This window comes from Phyllostomus hastatus, unplaced genomic scaffold, assembly GCF_019186645.2.
Source record: "Phyllostomus hastatus isolate PE091 unplaced genomic scaffold, TTU_PhHast_1.1 phas_contig_524, whole genome shotgun sequence".
NCBI lineage: Eukaryota > Metazoa > Chordata > Mammalia > Chiroptera > Phyllostomidae > Phyllostomus > Phyllostomus hastatus.
In genome coordinates this window covers 13,045,585-13,062,114 of record NW_025333900.1, presented here as the reverse complement: position 1 = coordinate 13,062,114, position 16,530 = coordinate 13,045,585, and the positions used below count along the sequence as shown (strand labels likewise).

The 16,530-nt window shown below is 39.0% G+C and overlaps 1 protein-coding gene across 1 annotated transcript; it reads right to left on the bottom strand.

Moving 5' to 3' along the window:
• DNTTIP2 (deoxynucleotidyltransferase terminal interacting protein 2) lies at positions 1–16,287 on the bottom strand. Its single transcript, XM_045847128.1, has 7 exons — positions 16,131–16,287; positions 13,540–15,167; positions 11,741–11,879; positions 8,135–8,230; positions 6,874–7,038; positions 5,020–5,129; positions 1–2,152 (listed from the first exon to the last, which is right to left on the bottom strand). The coding sequence occupies exons 1-7, from the start codon at positions 16,272–16,274 to the stop codon at positions 2,059–2,061; spliced, it is 2,376 nt and encodes a 791-aa protein (XP_045703084.1). The 5' UTR covers positions 16,275–16,287; the 3' UTR covers positions 1–2,058.
• Positions 16,288–16,530: the final 243 nt, after the last annotated feature.

Genomic DNA, 16,530 nt, shown 5'->3' with positions numbered 1-16,530 from the left:
TTATTTTTTTCTGGTTTTTTATTCTCCAGCTTTCAGTACCAAAGAGGCTATGCTGAGGTAGGTAGTGGGCACTGCCCAGAAAATGTATTTCAATAAAAGCAGAAAACATACATGGTACATGTAAATACATGGCATATGTGTGTGTATATATATATATCTATATCTTCATTCACCTTCAATTTGATGCCTATTTTTTGAGTACTGGCTTTGTGCAAGGAACTATATTGGAAGGAAAAACTGAAATCAGTTGCATTTTCTTCGAGTTCATCCTGGTGAGGGACAGAGAGCCATGGATTGGTGAGTCCATTAGGATTGGCTCTGACTGAGTGACAGGAAACTCAAAACAGCAGTGGATTTGGCTAGAGGTTTCTTTTCTCTCATATGCAAGTCCAGGGAATGACAGCTACTTCATCATGAGGATAGAGGCTCCTCCTCATTGTTTCTTCCTTAAAAAACGCAGCTCCCACATCATGTTCCAGGATTGCTTCTGCCATCAGGTCAACATGCAAGTTAGTGGGGAGAAGATAAAGGGACAGAGCACTACTCTAAACTCACTCTTCTTTGAAGGGCACTTGCAGCCGCATCACATGAAAGGGAGGGAATCACAGCTCCCCAACAGAGGGCCACAGTCTCAGCTAAAAATCCTGTGTTCTGTAACTGTCCTAAATGGACAAGTTCAACAGTTTCTGCTGGTGATGCTGAAAAAGGTGTGCAGATAGCTATAGGGCGAGGCCAAAATAAGTGACAGAAAGCATCATACTTACTAGCTCTCTGACCTTGGCCAGGTCACTTAACCTGTCTGTGCCTTTCTTCACTTACAAAACGAGGATAATTAGCAGCACCCACCTCATAGTTTACCTCAGGTTACCTAAATTGTGTTAACGGGACGAGTTTTACATTTTAGTCAGTCAGATGCTTGGGGAATTTGTTACCCAAAAAACAGTTTTTGTTTTAAGCCTTACTAAAAACTTTTAATAAAATGTTACTGTTATTTGAAAAATAGTTGTCATTGCTTGAAAGTTTGAATTATTTTTTTCATGAGCTTGTTTTCTTCCAATTTGCTCATTTCAAGAGTGGGATCCCTGAATTCACCCCAAAACCTTACTCAAGGTTTTCTTGAACTTTTCTATACAGCCTCTGTCCCTACCCCTCTCTTCCTTTTCTTAAAAACCTTGCCATTTATCCTCTGGATAGCCAAGTATTGCTTCTCACCTGACATCCTTGTTATGGGGAGGACCCGGGGCATTTTGTTGGGTCTTAATGTAAAATGTCTCTAAAGTAGTGTTATCTTATGGCACAACACTGACATGGAAGTAATTTTTGTCTTAGATGCTAGAAAACTTGGGGCCCACCTTTATCAACTGTGGAAGTCTCACAGAATTGTTTTATTAACTTTCACCCCGGCTTCATCTAATTTCTTCCATTCTCACTTTCCTTTTCCTGATTTCCTCCCTTAAAAAACTAGCTGTGTCACAGGCATTTTTAAATACGCTGTCTTAAAAACATTTTGAAATAAGACTTTTTTAGAAATTGTTCAAGGTGTTAAGGTATTTTGAAGGTCCTTTTTTCATCAGCTTTCACCCAAACTTTCTTCAATGCTTTTTAAGTCATTTTGTACCATGCCTTTGGTTTCAACTATAACTATTATACTGACCCCAAGCAGATCCCTGTACCTTGTTTCCTGGACTGGAATGCACAGCTGACAAAAGGGCATTTCCCGCCTACCGTCTCCCACCTACCATCTCCCACTACATACACACACATACTCACACACCCCTACCTACATCTTTATTTAAAATACTGCTAATTACAATATTAACTCAATTTTCTTTAAATAACTAAATATTGAAAACTTTACAAAAATGTCAATTAAATTTGTTTTCCAAATTTAATTTGGAAAATTAAATTTTTCTCTCAAACCAACTTTTCCAAACAGAAATCCCTATAAACAAACAGGGCCAGTCTACATTAGTTTTTTGTGATGGAGTAGTTTTCAAAAACACCTTTAGTAAATAAATAAAGGGGAGATGTAAAATACTATGGTTTGCTTGATGAATCTTAATTGCGAAATTTCTTCTTCTTTCGAAACTTCTTTCCTGCTGCATTTGCTACCTTTTCAGCCATGATCTCTGAGTACTTCCTTCGGTTATATCTAAAAATAAAAACCAAACCTTTAAGTTCTGAAGTATGACACACTGGACATTATTAGATGTTAATAAAACATTTTGGAGAGGTAGTGCTCGCTAATTTTAAATCTCAATTTTTTTCATTTTTACCATCTATTCATCATTACTACGCTAAGTTCCCATGTGTAGGGTGCCATGCCAGGAGCTGATGACAGGGGACTGCACCAGACAGCCAAAGCCCCTGCCCTCGTGAGGCTTCCAGTCTAATGAAGAAACACAACTGTAGAGGGAAGCTTCTGTACATATGCAGTCACCAGAAACTCTTGTTCTAACATCCAGCTAATATCAAATGCTTTAAAATTATTTCTGTGAGTTAAAAATGTTAAAGCAGGACTAAGCAAAACAGAAAGTTTACACTTACCTGAAAACACGTAATAAACTTTTTAGAACCTTAAAAATATGTCATAGACCCATTGTTTTTGAAGTGTGGCCTGGGAATAAGACCCTTCCAGGGGTCCGTTAGGTAACACTACAAGAATTCGACAATGCTCTTGGCCCTTTCACACCTGCTGTCGTCTCACCAGTGTGCAGCAGAGCTTTCCAGAGGCTACACAATGTGCAGTGTCACAGCAGACTGATGCAGAAGCACATATGAGGCTCCAAGTTTAAGCCAGACATTAAAGAAATTTAATTTGTTTTGTTCATAAAAACGTTAATGTATAATGGGTTTGTTATTATTTTAAAATGAATTAATGAATATTTTTAGTTTCTTAATTCTAATATCTATTATGATAAATATTGATCAATGTAACCCACAAAAGTTCTTTAGGTCTTCAATAATTCTTCAGAGTTTAAAAGCATCTTCAGAGAATTGCTGCTATAGACTATATTTCTCCATTGGGCTTTAGAAACACAAAAGCACAATTTACTGCCAAAAAAAAAAAAAAGCTGTAGTAGCTACAGCTTCAACAAAAGGGCTGTCAGTCAACAATTATGAAACGTTAAAAAATTCTCTAAGACATGTACCTCCTCTGTTGAGCACATCCACTGTGTTACTTAAGTCTGTTACCACATTACTAAAGCTGAGGATTAGCTAAAATTCTCTTTAAAGCAGAAGTTATTTAAACTGGCAGTCCCCAACTTTTTTTGCACCAGGGACCAATTTCAGGATGATCCAAGTGCATTACATTCAAGCTCACCTCCTGCTGTGCGACCCAGTTCCTGACAGGCCACAGACTGATACTGGTCAGCGGCCCCAGGGATGGGAACCCCTGATTTAAACTCTTTAACTTTATAGCTCACTCAATCCCAAGAGCACAGTTTACACAGACTTTCTAACAAACCTAAGGTTGGATTAAAAAGGAAACAAAATACAAAACTACGTATAACGCAGAAAAGCATTTTCTTCTGTCCCAGAGCATTCCTCCTAATGAGTATCTGATGCATTAAATACATTCGGAGAAGTTTGCTGTCCCAAAGTGGTCAGAGAAAACCTTGAGCCAGTTGCAGAGGGGACTGATTAAAACTTTCCGTGAGGTGATGGGCTCGCAGAGTGTTTCACATATTTCGGCATATAAAGAATAGGACAATATTCTTTTTAAGTAATGTAGTTTATCTTAATGTATTTAGGAAAATATTAACAAACTCACAGTAGCAATAAAGTCTCCTTCCTTTTTAGAATAAAGTAGGCAGTAGTATACAAGTAACTGTGCAAGACTGTGAAAGTGGTGTTCAGTGACAGGTATGAGAAACAATGACCTGATACGACAACCTCTGACCTGCAAGTCTGAGTTTCAGGCTACTGCATTTCTAGTCTATTGCCTCAACTTCCTTATTCTAAGGTGTTTTTTAGTGTCGTAACACTTACCTAAGTGTTAACTGTATGTTGTGGATAAAACTGACCTACATTTTGTAATCTTGATGAAGGCAATCTCACAAATCAGAGCAATGTTGATAGTGCTTATTTCTAAATTTTTACCATTACCCAGACTCATTTAATAGCTTATATAACATTTTGAGCTAAATTTGTTTTCCATACCTACAATCTACATTATTTTTAGAACCCTTGATAAATATTTTTAGTTTTGCTATTAAACCAATCTGGAACTTTTAGCAGAGGTTTCTATATGAGGTATACTTTTAAATCTCCTATAATATATATGTAGCTGCTTCAAGGACATTTCAACACACTCAGATTACTCCCGTCTTAAAGTCTTAAAAAGTCCTTATCTGCTAGCCGTGCCTCTCCCTTCCTCTTCACAACAGAACTTTTTCAAAGAGTTGTGTCCGTTTCTTCATTTTCAACTCATTCTCCAGTTTTCCTTCCCATCATTCCCCTAAAACTCCTGCCAAAGTCACTGTAACTAAATCCCCAAGAAGTTTTTATTTATTTCATTTGATATCCCAGCAGCATTTCTTGTTAACCACTCTCACTGGCTTATACCTGTTTAAAACATTCTCTTTTCTTGACTACTATGACATTGTGCTTTTCTGGTTTTCTCAATATCCCCTTGCTATTCTTTCCCACACTCCCCTGCAGGCTCATTCTCCTCTAGTCTGTCAAATATTTTTCAGCTTCTCTCTAAAGCAGTTGCTCTAACCTGGGAATGCTTATACCCTGCAGGGAACATCTGAAAATGTCTGAAGACATTTTGGATTGTCCTGAATGGTGGTTGCTGCTGGTGTATGGTGGGGACAGAGGCCAAGGATGCTTCTAAACAGCCTACTATGCACATGAAAGTCTCCTCCAATAAGGAATTATCCCATCCGAAATGTAAGTAGTGCTGCTGTTGAGAAAGTGTGCTAAAGTATTTAAAAGTTATCTGAAATTTTAAAAGTTTATGCATATTCTAAAGGAAAGCATATGTATTATAAAGTGAAACATAGACTCTACCTTCTGAACTCAGAATCAGCCAGCAGTTCTTCCACAATAGTTTTCTTTCTTTGTTTCTTGGGAATCCGTGAATGGTAGAAGTCAGCTGGATTGTCAACGATGGTTCCAATCTGTGAAGAGGTGATTGTAATAGGTCATTCAATACCTGTGTGCCACATTGCTTTCCTATTTCAGAGTAGCTCTAAGAAAGTGTACTTATTGAAAGGCATGAAAACTTAAGTGTATATTACACCAATATTAAAGTTAATTTTGCCATTTTAAAAGCAAAAATAAATCACCTAGTCAATCTATATTAGGTCCTAAAACATTTCTTCATCAGTTTATAATCCAGATTTCCTTTTATAAAATTTGGTGCCAGACAGTAAATTCTTGATGAATAAATAATGTAACCAGAGGGAAAAAGTAGGATAAACTCTCGTTTTAGCTTCCCAATTTAATGAAACTGACACAAAAATTCTACTACACACCTATTTGACTTCCTAGATTATAATAAATGCTGCCAGATTAGAACCTTCTTATTGACCACTCTGCATTAGTACATACATTCAACCAAGTAAACTGCACTGAGTGTCTACTATGTGCCAGGCACTGTCCTACGTATAGGAAAACAAAGGTAATGATCCTTGGCAGTGAGTAGTCCATAGTCTTAAAAGGAAGATCCACAGACAGGTAACCAAACAATTAAAACACAACATAATGCCCCGGCTAGTGTGGGTTAGTGGACTGAACACCGGCCTGCAAACCAAAGGGTTGCCAGTTTAATTCCCAGTCAGGGCACATGCCTGTGTTGCAGGTCAGGTCCCCAGTTGGGGGCACACGAGTGGCAACCCCACACTGATGTTTCTCTCCATCTCTTTCTCCCTCCTTTTCCCTGTCTAAAAATAAAATCTTTAAACAAACAAAGAAACATAACAGAATATTATGCTGAACAAAACATTTCAGATGCTCTAAAAACGACGTGACCAATTCTGTCTAAGAGAGATAAAGGTTTCACAAAAGATGACTGTTAGCTTGGGTTGGTATGAGTAAAATTCCACCAAGCATACATGGCAGGGCCAAACACATGCAAAGTCAAATGCCAACTACAATCCGTGACAAAGCTGGGGTTGGTGACCCAATCTGGGTGCCTACTGTGACTGTGAAGGGCCACATCAAAGGGTAAACACTCTACCCTATACGTCACAAAGAACTGTTGAAAGTACCACTGAACAACATCTGTGATACCATTTAACAGAGGTGTATCCTGGACTGACTGCCCCTGCCACACCTGTTTTAAAGAACAGATGTCTGGTTACATGTGGAGGACGGACTTAGAAGGGAGAGCAGACCTGAAGGCAAAGGATCATTACAATAACCCAGATGAGTGACATGAAAGGCAGTCAAGAGAAACAAAATGAACTTGAGGGCTCCCAGAGGATGACTCCACTGGACTTCACCGGAAAACACTTTGAAAACCAATTTTTAACTTATTTTCAGAATTTGCCTGGGGATACCCCTCTACCCTGAAAAGAGATGGTGCAAATGAGTCCTGCTTTTGTTGTCCATCTGTAAGAATCCTTGCTGTTAGGCTAATAGTAGTGATAGATGGAACAGCCATTTTATAGGTTCCCTAACTCTTAAGAGAGTTGACCAGTGAACCCAGTTACCATCTGCAACACTGTCTCTCTGTATGGGAAGTCATTACGAGCTGGTGGCTGCCTGAATTGGGGTCTGCCCATTATTGTATTGCCTGAGCAGATATGCTTTGTAAATATTCATCTATTTTAAGAGTAAACAGAAAGATCACAGTACAGTGCTTCCTTCCCAAGCTAAAATCCACAGAACATCACCATCATTATTCCGTTTGCTTCATACCTGGAAGTACTTAGGGAAGCCATCCCTGTCGTTTTTCTTGTAAAACCTTTTTGGGTCCATGCCAGCTCTCATCTTCAGTGCTTTGAGATCATTTTTCAGTTCGTCTGTCAATTCTGGAGCTTTCATACCAAACCAGCCATCACCTGCTGTTTTTTGTCGCTCTTTCTGAAATTCAGATTTCAAAAACAAACAGAAAATTCTAACTTCAATAAACAGTATATAAACTATACCTATTTCCCCCAAAATTGTACATACAATTTCATTAATTCATAACAAATGAAGTTACTTTACAGAATGTATTAATCTTCAGATTCATCTTTCATTAAGGAATGAAACAACAAAAAAGTGCTTTCTCTGGTAAATTAGGTAAAGCACTAGCAGTTTCATAAATGAGAGATCCTTTAAATTCAACTTTGTATTTTAGTAAGAATTGCTGATTTGCTGGGAGAATAACCCACAGCTTTAATTTCTATTGTCTAAAATAGCCTACATAAGAGATAATGTATAAAAACATTTTTACCTCTGAAGCTGCTATGTAAACATTAACAATTCTATGCAGTTACCGAGGTATCTCAAAGTCATTCACTCCAACAGTCCAGAAACTTGCATTATTTCTTTTTTAAAAAATCTATTCTTTTAAAAACTCCTAGCAAGTAATTTGCTCGATTTTATATTCTGTTCCCTTCATACAACCAATGCTATGAAGTATCTACCATGTGCCAGGGTGCTTTATATTAGTGACAAGACATTATTAGAGTACCTTCCTCAAATTTCCTCCAAACTCTCTTGATAGCTTCTTTATGCGTATTAGTTGAAATGCCAGATGGAAGCAATCCCTATGTTTTACTAAAGAAAAGAGTTTCTATCCTCTCATTTGGCAGACTAAACAGACCAGGTTTTGAGCTGGCTACATTAAGTTCCCTACAACAGCATGCAACAAACAAGAGCTGCTCTAGCCTTTACAGAACAGTACTGATAAGCCAAGAAGTATGGGCAGTGACTTTAAATGGTGACTGTCACTATTTTTAAAGGGGAAAAAAAGTTGTATCTATGTGTACCACTCAGTGCAGTTTCACTTTGTGAAAATCCATATAAAACATGTCTACAGAACCCTATTTTATGGGCCCTTGGGAATCTTGTGACAATTTTCTTTGAAAATACATATACTTTTTAATTGTATAACCAGGTTGTATTATGAGCTGAACACAGCATATTCATATACACCTACAACATTCTAAATGATGAGAGTCATTGTACTTACTCTGCGTTTCTTTTGAAGTTGATACTTCGATTCACGATATGGTGGGACACAGTAGTTTTTTTCAAAATCAGGAGTAATGATGGCTTTCTGCATAATCTATAAAAATATTGAATTGTTTTTAAAATTTCAGAATGTCACATAACTTTCTCAACATATTTTTTGTTGAAAAAAGATCAGACTGAAGACTATTCCAAATATATTAACCCTCTTTATACACAGACATACTACTGTGAAGTTTTCCTTGTCCTTAAATTTGTAAATTGTATTACAGTAAAAATGTTTTAGGAGCCCTGACCGGTGTGGCTTAGCCGGTTGAGCCTTGTCCCGCAAAGTAAAAGGTTGCCTGGTTTCATTCCAAGTCAGAGCACATGCCTGGGTTGCGGGCCTGGTCCCCAGGTGGGGTGCGCATGACATGCCACCGATGGATGTTTCTCACTCACTGATGTTTCTTTTCCTTTCTCCCTTCACCTTTCTCTAAAAATAAGTAAATAAAAATCTAAAAAAAAAAAAAGGTTTTAGGAGGCAAAGGATTACTTTAGGAGATCTAGAAAATCAATCACCAGCTCAAATTTCTTTTACTGATCTGAATCTGCACACATCAGAGTTACATCGTGTCCATTTGCATGTATTGGTCTGCAAACAGCCACCTGCACCAAACAACTGGAATATGTGGAAAATGGGAACAGTGCCACATGGCTCTTGAAGTCCCTGAGAAAAACCTGGCCAGATTTTAGTTTTTTTTTGATGTTGGCAAAACAGCTTATAATCTAAGAAGACTGTCTAAACTATTGATAAGTACAGCAATATAGATTTTGACTCAACAATACATACTTTTTATGTTATACCAATGAGACAATTCCATCTAGACAAATCTGCTGTCTGCAATTCAATGTATCTTGGATGATCTTTCAATGTCAATTTATACATAGATCAACAGCTTTCTTATTAATAGCTATCATACACCGGTTTTTCTTCTGACATTTACTTTGTCTCCATTAAACTTTTTTCCCTTAAATATTGTAAACATCACCTATGCACACTTGTGATTATTTCTGTAAAACAGATTAAAAAATGTGTCATTTAAAATTTTTATAGGTAATGGTAAATTTCCTTGCATTTAAATAATATAAACTCCTACCAACAGTTAATCATGGCCCTTTTCTCTATATTGCCACCAACACAGGGTGTTATGTTTTTTATGTTATCAGTGGTGTCTTTTGGCTATTTTCATTTGCTGTTCATCATCTTTACACACAAAGTCCTCTTCCGTGGGAATATTTGTACTTTTCTGGGTGCTTCTTAATTTTTAAATAGGGTTGTGTTCTTATTTATTTGTAAAAATGTATTTTGTATCTTGATATTAATCTGTGGTCTTTTACTTGTCTTTGTTAAGGTGTTTTTAATCACTTACATTTTTTAAAGATTTTATTTATTAGAGAGAAGGGAAGGGAGGGAGAAAGGGGGAGAAAGAAAGGGAGAGAAACATGGACGTAACAAACACCAACTAGTTGCCTCCTGTACGCATCCCAACAAGGAACCAAACCCACAACCCAGGCCTGTACCCTGACAGGAATCAAACCAGTGACCTTTTGTTTTGCAAGCCGACACCCAATCGAGCCATAACACTGAAGGCTTAATTGCTTAAGTTTGAAATTTGTGTTCAGTCAAATCTGTTCATCTTTTCCTAATTTACTTCAGCATTTTGTTACTTACTTGCTTAGAGTGATTAAATATTGTCATAATACCATTTCTGTGGCTCAAAGAAGCCTCAGGGTAATTAGTCATTCTCCCAGTGCAAGAAGTAAAGAAACTACTGCTTAGTCCACAAAATAATTCAACAGGAATACAGCAATATAAATTTGGTCAGTAACATTTGACGTTATCAACTGAGACATCCCCAATTCAGGTTCAGACTTAGAAGTTTCTGGGTAGTACAGTAGCAGTCTAGACTTTCCCATCACTGAGAAAAGAGAGCATGACGTTTAACAGACTAAGAGCTTGTTGTGTGTTAAGCACCATACCAGGGTTTAGGACAGTGGTTCTCAATTGGGAGCAAATGGCAATATCTGAAGGCATTTTTGGGGGGGTGGTGGGTGGTGGGGAGGGTGGACGCTATTCCCACCTAGTGGGTAGAGGCCAGGGCTGTTGCTAAATATCCTACAATGTACAGACACCCTCCCACAACAAAGAATTATGCAGCCTAAAACATAAATATTGCAGAGGTTGAAAAATCCTGTTTTAGGAATACAAAGATAAAATTCAGTAAAATAATCATTATACTACGATTAATAATGAGTCCGACTGATACTGGGTGTTGCAGAAGCACAAAGGAGGTGGGGGGGAGGACTAGGGTCAAAGAATGTTTTCCAAAGACAGTGACCTATGATCTCTGCATCGGCCTGGGAAAGAGCAGGCTGTGTTCAGGACTGTAGCAGTCTCAAGGGTGAGAACAGAGTTGGATAGGGCTAGAGGAACAGAGGCATTTTGAAGGCTTTGAGGAACCACTGAAGGACTTAAGAGAGTATGGTCAGGCCCTGACTGGTGTGGTTCAGTGTACTCAGTGCTGGCCTGTGAACCTAAAGATCGCCGGTTTGACTCCTAGTCAGGGCACATGCCTGGGTTGTAGGCCAGGTCCCTCATTAGAGATGCATGAGAGGCAACTACACACTGATGTCTCTCCCCCTCTCTTTCTCCCTCCCTTCCCCTCTCCCTAAAAATAAATAAATAAAATCTTAAAAAAAGAGTATTATGGTTGGATTACATTTTTAGAAAATCTAGCAAGAGTGTGGAGAACAGCATGATGAACAAAGAGGAAGGAGGCTACTGCTGTAGTCTAGATGAAAATACAGGCCTGCACGAGCCTGGGACAGTGGGGTGAAAAGGAGCAGAAAGTACGTAAGAAGCATTGTAGCCAAGGCTTGGTGACTGTAAAACATTAACCAGGACAGAGAACACAAAAAGGAGGAGCTGGTTCAGGCAGAGAACAGAAGTAGGGCAATTAGTGAGGTCAAGTGCCTGAACACATATGAAGGAACAGAAAACAGGCACCTGCATTTAAAGACCTGAAGAAAAGACTCGAACAGGGAGCAAGTCTAGAAAATACAGATGTGGGAAGAAGCTGTGTAAAGGGGCAGCTAAAGCTAGGTGCTGGATGAGTGACCTACCCTGTTAATTTCCTTCTGAAATTAAATGTACAATTTTATGTCTGTGTGCACTTTATCCTGCTGGGGGAGGCGGGCACTCACAGCTTTCAGATTCTCACCATAGAAATCAGATTCTTAACTGTTCTGGTCTCACAATCCAGAACAGTGAAGAACTAAAAGTATGGTAAAAAAGGAAAAAAAAAAATACAATCCTTGGGATCATAACTGGTAGGTGCAAGAAGAACACTCGTCCTGTATTACTTTATTTTCTCAAGTGTCATCTTTTACAGCTAGGACTTTATAAAAACAAGAAACAACTGTTCTGGAGAGCAGGGGAGGAAAGGAGCACAGGAGGCTGATGTGACTTCACTATAGGAAAATCAGTCTCTCACCAAGGTCTAATCATTTCTATAAGTAACTGGCTAGTTCCATGGATGCCTCTAGGACATGTCATGCAACTTACCTCATTTTTCTTTTTCTCCTTGATCTGTGTTAGGGTTTTCTTGTTTGATTGTAGTTTGTCTGCATTAAAATTTATATACAAACCACCCAATTGCTTGATACTCAGACCAGTGTCTATGCTGCTGCTGGTCAACTTCAGACTGAAAGAGAAATGATCACTTAAAAATCAAGTAATTAAATCAAAATGAAAACAACTGAGACTATTTTAAAATTGATTTTTTCTTTTCTTCCCTTTTATTGTCAATGACAAATTTTAAAATCCTTATTTTTATAATTAAATTCTGAAAAACTAAACAAATACACAGTTTAAATCTAGTTAAAGTCATTAAGAAAGAAATTCTGAGATGAGCCCTGGCTGGTGTGGCTCAGTGGATTGAGCGTGGGCTGCGAACTAAAGGTTTGTTGGTTCAGTTCCCAGTCAGGGAACATGCCTGGGTTGCGGGCCAGGTCCTCAGTGGTGGCCACGTGACAGGCAACCACACATTGATGTTTCTCTCCCTCTTTCTCCCTCTCTTCCCCTCTCTCTAAAAACAAATAAATAAAACCTTTAAAAAGAAAAAAGAAATTCTGGGATGAATAATGAATTAAACAAAAAAGCTTTTTTGAGCACATCCAAATTTATTCCCCAGATTATCTTTAAGAGGATGAAGGCCATATAAGATGTCAATAGATTTCACAACAGGACTTTTATTAAAAAAGAATTACAGAAAAGAAGAGAAGATGCATCTGGCAATTTGGCTCAACTTCATATATAGGTAGTGAGCTCCTAAATGTACACACTTCCATCTCTAAAAACAGTCAGAAAAACAGGTTCTTCTACTCTGAACTTCCAAGTTATCCAAACTTAGAATATTCTTCCAGGTAATCAGAAGTATTTGGTAGTGCCTCTAAATTAAAAAAGTTTTAAACAGTGATGAGCATCCATATTTCCCACTGGAGCTTTTTAAAAATATGTCATATCCCAGACCTAACAAATTAGACTCTCCTGCAGGTGGCCTGGGATCCTGTTGTATTTATGGAATAAAAACTTCTACTTTATTTTACTGAAGGGTCCTTTTTATAAACAAGTACACTTGGCCTTATAGTCACTTTCTTCTCTAATTATTTACATAAACTAAAAGCTGAAAGTTCTGATAGCCAACCTCTACTGGAAAGTGATTATCATTCTACTGAAGTGCTTTGGCAGTGATCCTCAACCCTAAACGTACATGGGAATTATCCTAGGGAGGAGGACGGTGGCTTTCAAAAAATAAGAATACCTGAGCCTAGCCTGAGACTGACTTCACTGGGCATCCAATTAATGTATAGTTCCTTACAAGGATGCCTGTATTTCAGATACACTGCTGCCAGGGGCCTATACTTAGGAAAAACAATTTACAACAGAAGAAAAGAAACTAAAGTAACCCCAAATATTAATGCTTTTCAACTGTGGACAGATGGGATTATAGGTTATTATTTTTCTCAGGCTTTATTTTTCAATTTCTCTATAATCAACATATAATAAAAAAACAAGTTATTTTCCTTCCCTTTTATATTGCTATTAACAATCATGCAGGAAAATCCTGACAGATGATTTTTAATATTATCACCAAAAGCAGCACTTTTAGCTATCATTGGTGGGAAAAATATGACTAACAATGGCATCCACAGAGGGAAATGCTGGAAAAAAGAGCTCTCCCATACAGAGCCCGAGGCAATGCTTCTGTCAATTCCCATGCTTTATAATATTTTATATTTTTACAGTAAATTAGCCATTTGAAATATGTATCAAAAACTTTTTAAAATAAAGGTAAAACTTACAGTTTAGACTTTGTGTCATTTAGTAAGTCGTCTTCATCACTAAACTCATCATCTTTATTTTTGTCTTCGTCTGATGGTTCGTCTTCACTTTTTTCATCCTCTTCCTGCCCTTCCTTTTCTTCCTCAATGGCACCCTCATCTGCCTTATCTTCCTCACCCAAGTAAAAATTTTTACCAGCACTTAACCCAGGAGTTGTGTCAATTACAAACAATGCATTGTCACATGACTTATTTCCCAAATCTCCATTTAATGACCCCCTTTGTGCACTATTTTCAACAAAACACACAGTGTCCTCTTCAATGTCACTGTTGTCAGACTGCTGGCTTTCATCACTGCTGAGAAGTAATAAAACAGAATCACCTGTATTCTGAGATGTGGGCTCAGACTTGTACAGTTCAGTATCACAGTCAAAATCTACATCCCTTTCTTTATTCACGTCTCCACTGGCAGCTATAACTGTGCACTCTTCTTCATCACTACCATCACCGTTACTAGATGTGAAGTCACTTGTTTTTACGGTGCTCTTTCTCTCTTCAGTCCACCTGTCTATTTCCACAACAGCAAATGTTTGAGCTAATGATTTCATAATAGCCTCACAGTTCTGATTTGAGGGCCTTGATGTGGTTTTGTTATTGTGGGGAGTTGAATGCCTTTGAGAAACTAACCGCGGAAGTCTATTGTCCTGAAGTTCAGAAAAACTCACCTCAGAATTTTTCTCATTAATTTCTTTTTCCTTATCTATCATTCCTTTGGCTTCTTCATCTAAATTCTTACAACTCTGCTTTGTTATTTCTTTGAGAGGTGCAACATTGACCTGTTTTTCCTCTGTTTTATTAAGATGTTGGTGTTCTTGCATTTTTGATTTTCTTCTTGATTTTTCATGGAAGGAATCATCAAAGTCACTATAGATTTCATTATTAGAGAAATCTGGCTTATTTATCTGAGGAAGTGATCTTGCTCGTAAATGAGAAGTTTGTCTGGCATCAGAATCCTCTGAATCCATAGGTGTATTTATCATTTGCTTTTCATTTTCTGGTATAATCTTAGTATCTTTCTCCTCCATTTGTGCCGGTAATTTCCTCTGCATAATCCTTGTTGTTCTCCTAGTTCCAACTCTGGAAAATGTAGAAATATCTGAGCATGATGATTCAGCATCAGAAATAGCTTCTGCATGTGAATCTTGGCTTGGATCTGTTAGGGATTTAGCCTTACTTCTTCTGGTTCTTGTAGAAGGCACAATTCTAGAAATACCTGAAACATGCGATTCCGCTTCAGAGACTTCTTCTTCAGTATGAGACTCACTTATTGGAGTTACTTTCAGCCTTTTCTTAGCACTGGACAACGGGTCTCGTGCCACTAAGATCTGCCTTCTCCTAGTTACTCTTAAAATGGAATCCTGGAGCTCAAACACAGAACAATTTGACTCTGCTTCAGAGGTCTCTCCATCAGTAGAAGGTTTGTTCATTTCTGGTAATGAGCCTGCAGTTCTGCTCTTTCTCTTTCCAGTTTCAAGGGTTTTAGGGATTAGACTTGGTTTCCTATTGCTCTGTGATTCAGCAGTATTTTGGTCATCAGATGGAGATTCCTTCCTGCCTTTTAGATACTCCTGAGCTCTTTCAGCAGAATTCTGCAAGCCAGAGAACACACACTTAATTTAGGTAGGACTAGGACATGGGCAAAGTAAATGAGGCACTCCTCTTAGAAGCAAATTTTAAGAGGCCAATAAAAAACTCAGTAAACAAGATGAACACAACCCCCCCCCCGCCATTATTTAAACAAATAAAATAAAAAAACCTTATATACTGTATCTGCCCCTGAATTTGCAGGGCTCTGCCTCACTTCCCTCACCCAAGTCCCTGAATCTAACTTTAGTGAGCAAAACACTAACACTAATAATAATAACTGAAAGGAGAAAAAAGTTTTATACTCAAAAGAGTCAAATATTCTAGGGGGACCTACATTTCGACACATATGGGGAAGAGGAAATGAGGAGAGTATTAACTCTGAGCAAAGATATATTTAGGAACACACGCCGATAGAATCAATCGCTGCTCTTACCTTTATATAAGTAAGTGAATTAACGCTCGTTTTCCTTCATCGCTGAATCTGAGGCAGCGGAGGACTAGCGTCACTGCAAGCCACCAGGCGGCATCACTATAGACCTCCTCCACGCCAAAAGGAGGTGCTGTGGGGTCACCGCCAGCCTCCCCACCACAAAAGGTGCCCTCCTCTCTAGCCCCGCTAAATTAGGCTCATGCTTGGTGGTCAAAATTAACCCTTAGTACAGCGTCAACAGCAAAGTTTAAAAGCCCGAGCTGTTTATCTGCATTACAGCGCTGAACTACACAAAACAAGTTACCTAACTTCTCTGTTCCATATCAGAACTTCATTAAAGACTGCAGTGAGGACTGAAGAGGAAGCGTCAGGCTCAGCAGCGGGTCTGGTGAGCAGCAGCCAGCGGCAGGCCAGTCCGGACACTCCCGGTGTGCTGCTTCCCCTAACGCTCCCAGGACCCTTGCGCCGCCCCACCTCCTCGAGAGCGATTCTGCGGGGCAGCGAGCAGAAATGAGGGAGCCGTGCTGTTTCCTACCTTCTGCCCGGAGCTTTCAGCAGTCGTAGCTTGGATACGGGCCTGCGGCCGCGCAGACCTCGTAACCACCATCTCACCGACTTGGGGCCACCACGGCCTGCCTCTGTTCCGGCGCCACGGAAGTGCGTCAGAGACCGGCCTCATGCGCACTTTCCGCGTGGATTCGGGAACTCGCGAGAATCTCTTACCAGCTTCCGCCCCTCTTCCCTGGCCCCAGCCGGACGACCTGGGGATCCGCAAGTGTCCTGGTTCACTCTAGGACATGAGACAGACCGTGGTTTTGCAGGGAGAGCACTTAGTTGGGGCGGTGAAACTCGCAGGGACAGAGGGCCTTCGTCACATGAGTTGTGTTAGGCAATTCTAAACGTTTTAATGTTGCCAGGGGTGTGGCGGAAGGAGA

What these genes read in the sequence shown, in the direction of transcription:
- DNTTIP2 (XM_045847128.1), bottom strand. Translation starts at nt 16,274, where the DNA reads ATGAGGCCGGTCTCTGACGCACTTCCGTGGCGCCGGAACAGAGGCAGG. An exon ending in AGGAGAAAAAGAAAAATGAG is followed by an intron (nt 8,231 to 11,740) that starts GTAAGTTGCATG and finishes ATATTTTTATAG; the next exon opens with ATTATGCAGAAAGCCATCAT. An exon ending in GCTTCCCTAAGTACTTCCAG is followed by an intron (nt 5,130 to 6,873) that starts GTATGAAGCAAA and finishes ACCTCTTCACAG; the next exon opens with ATTGGAACCATCGTTGACAA.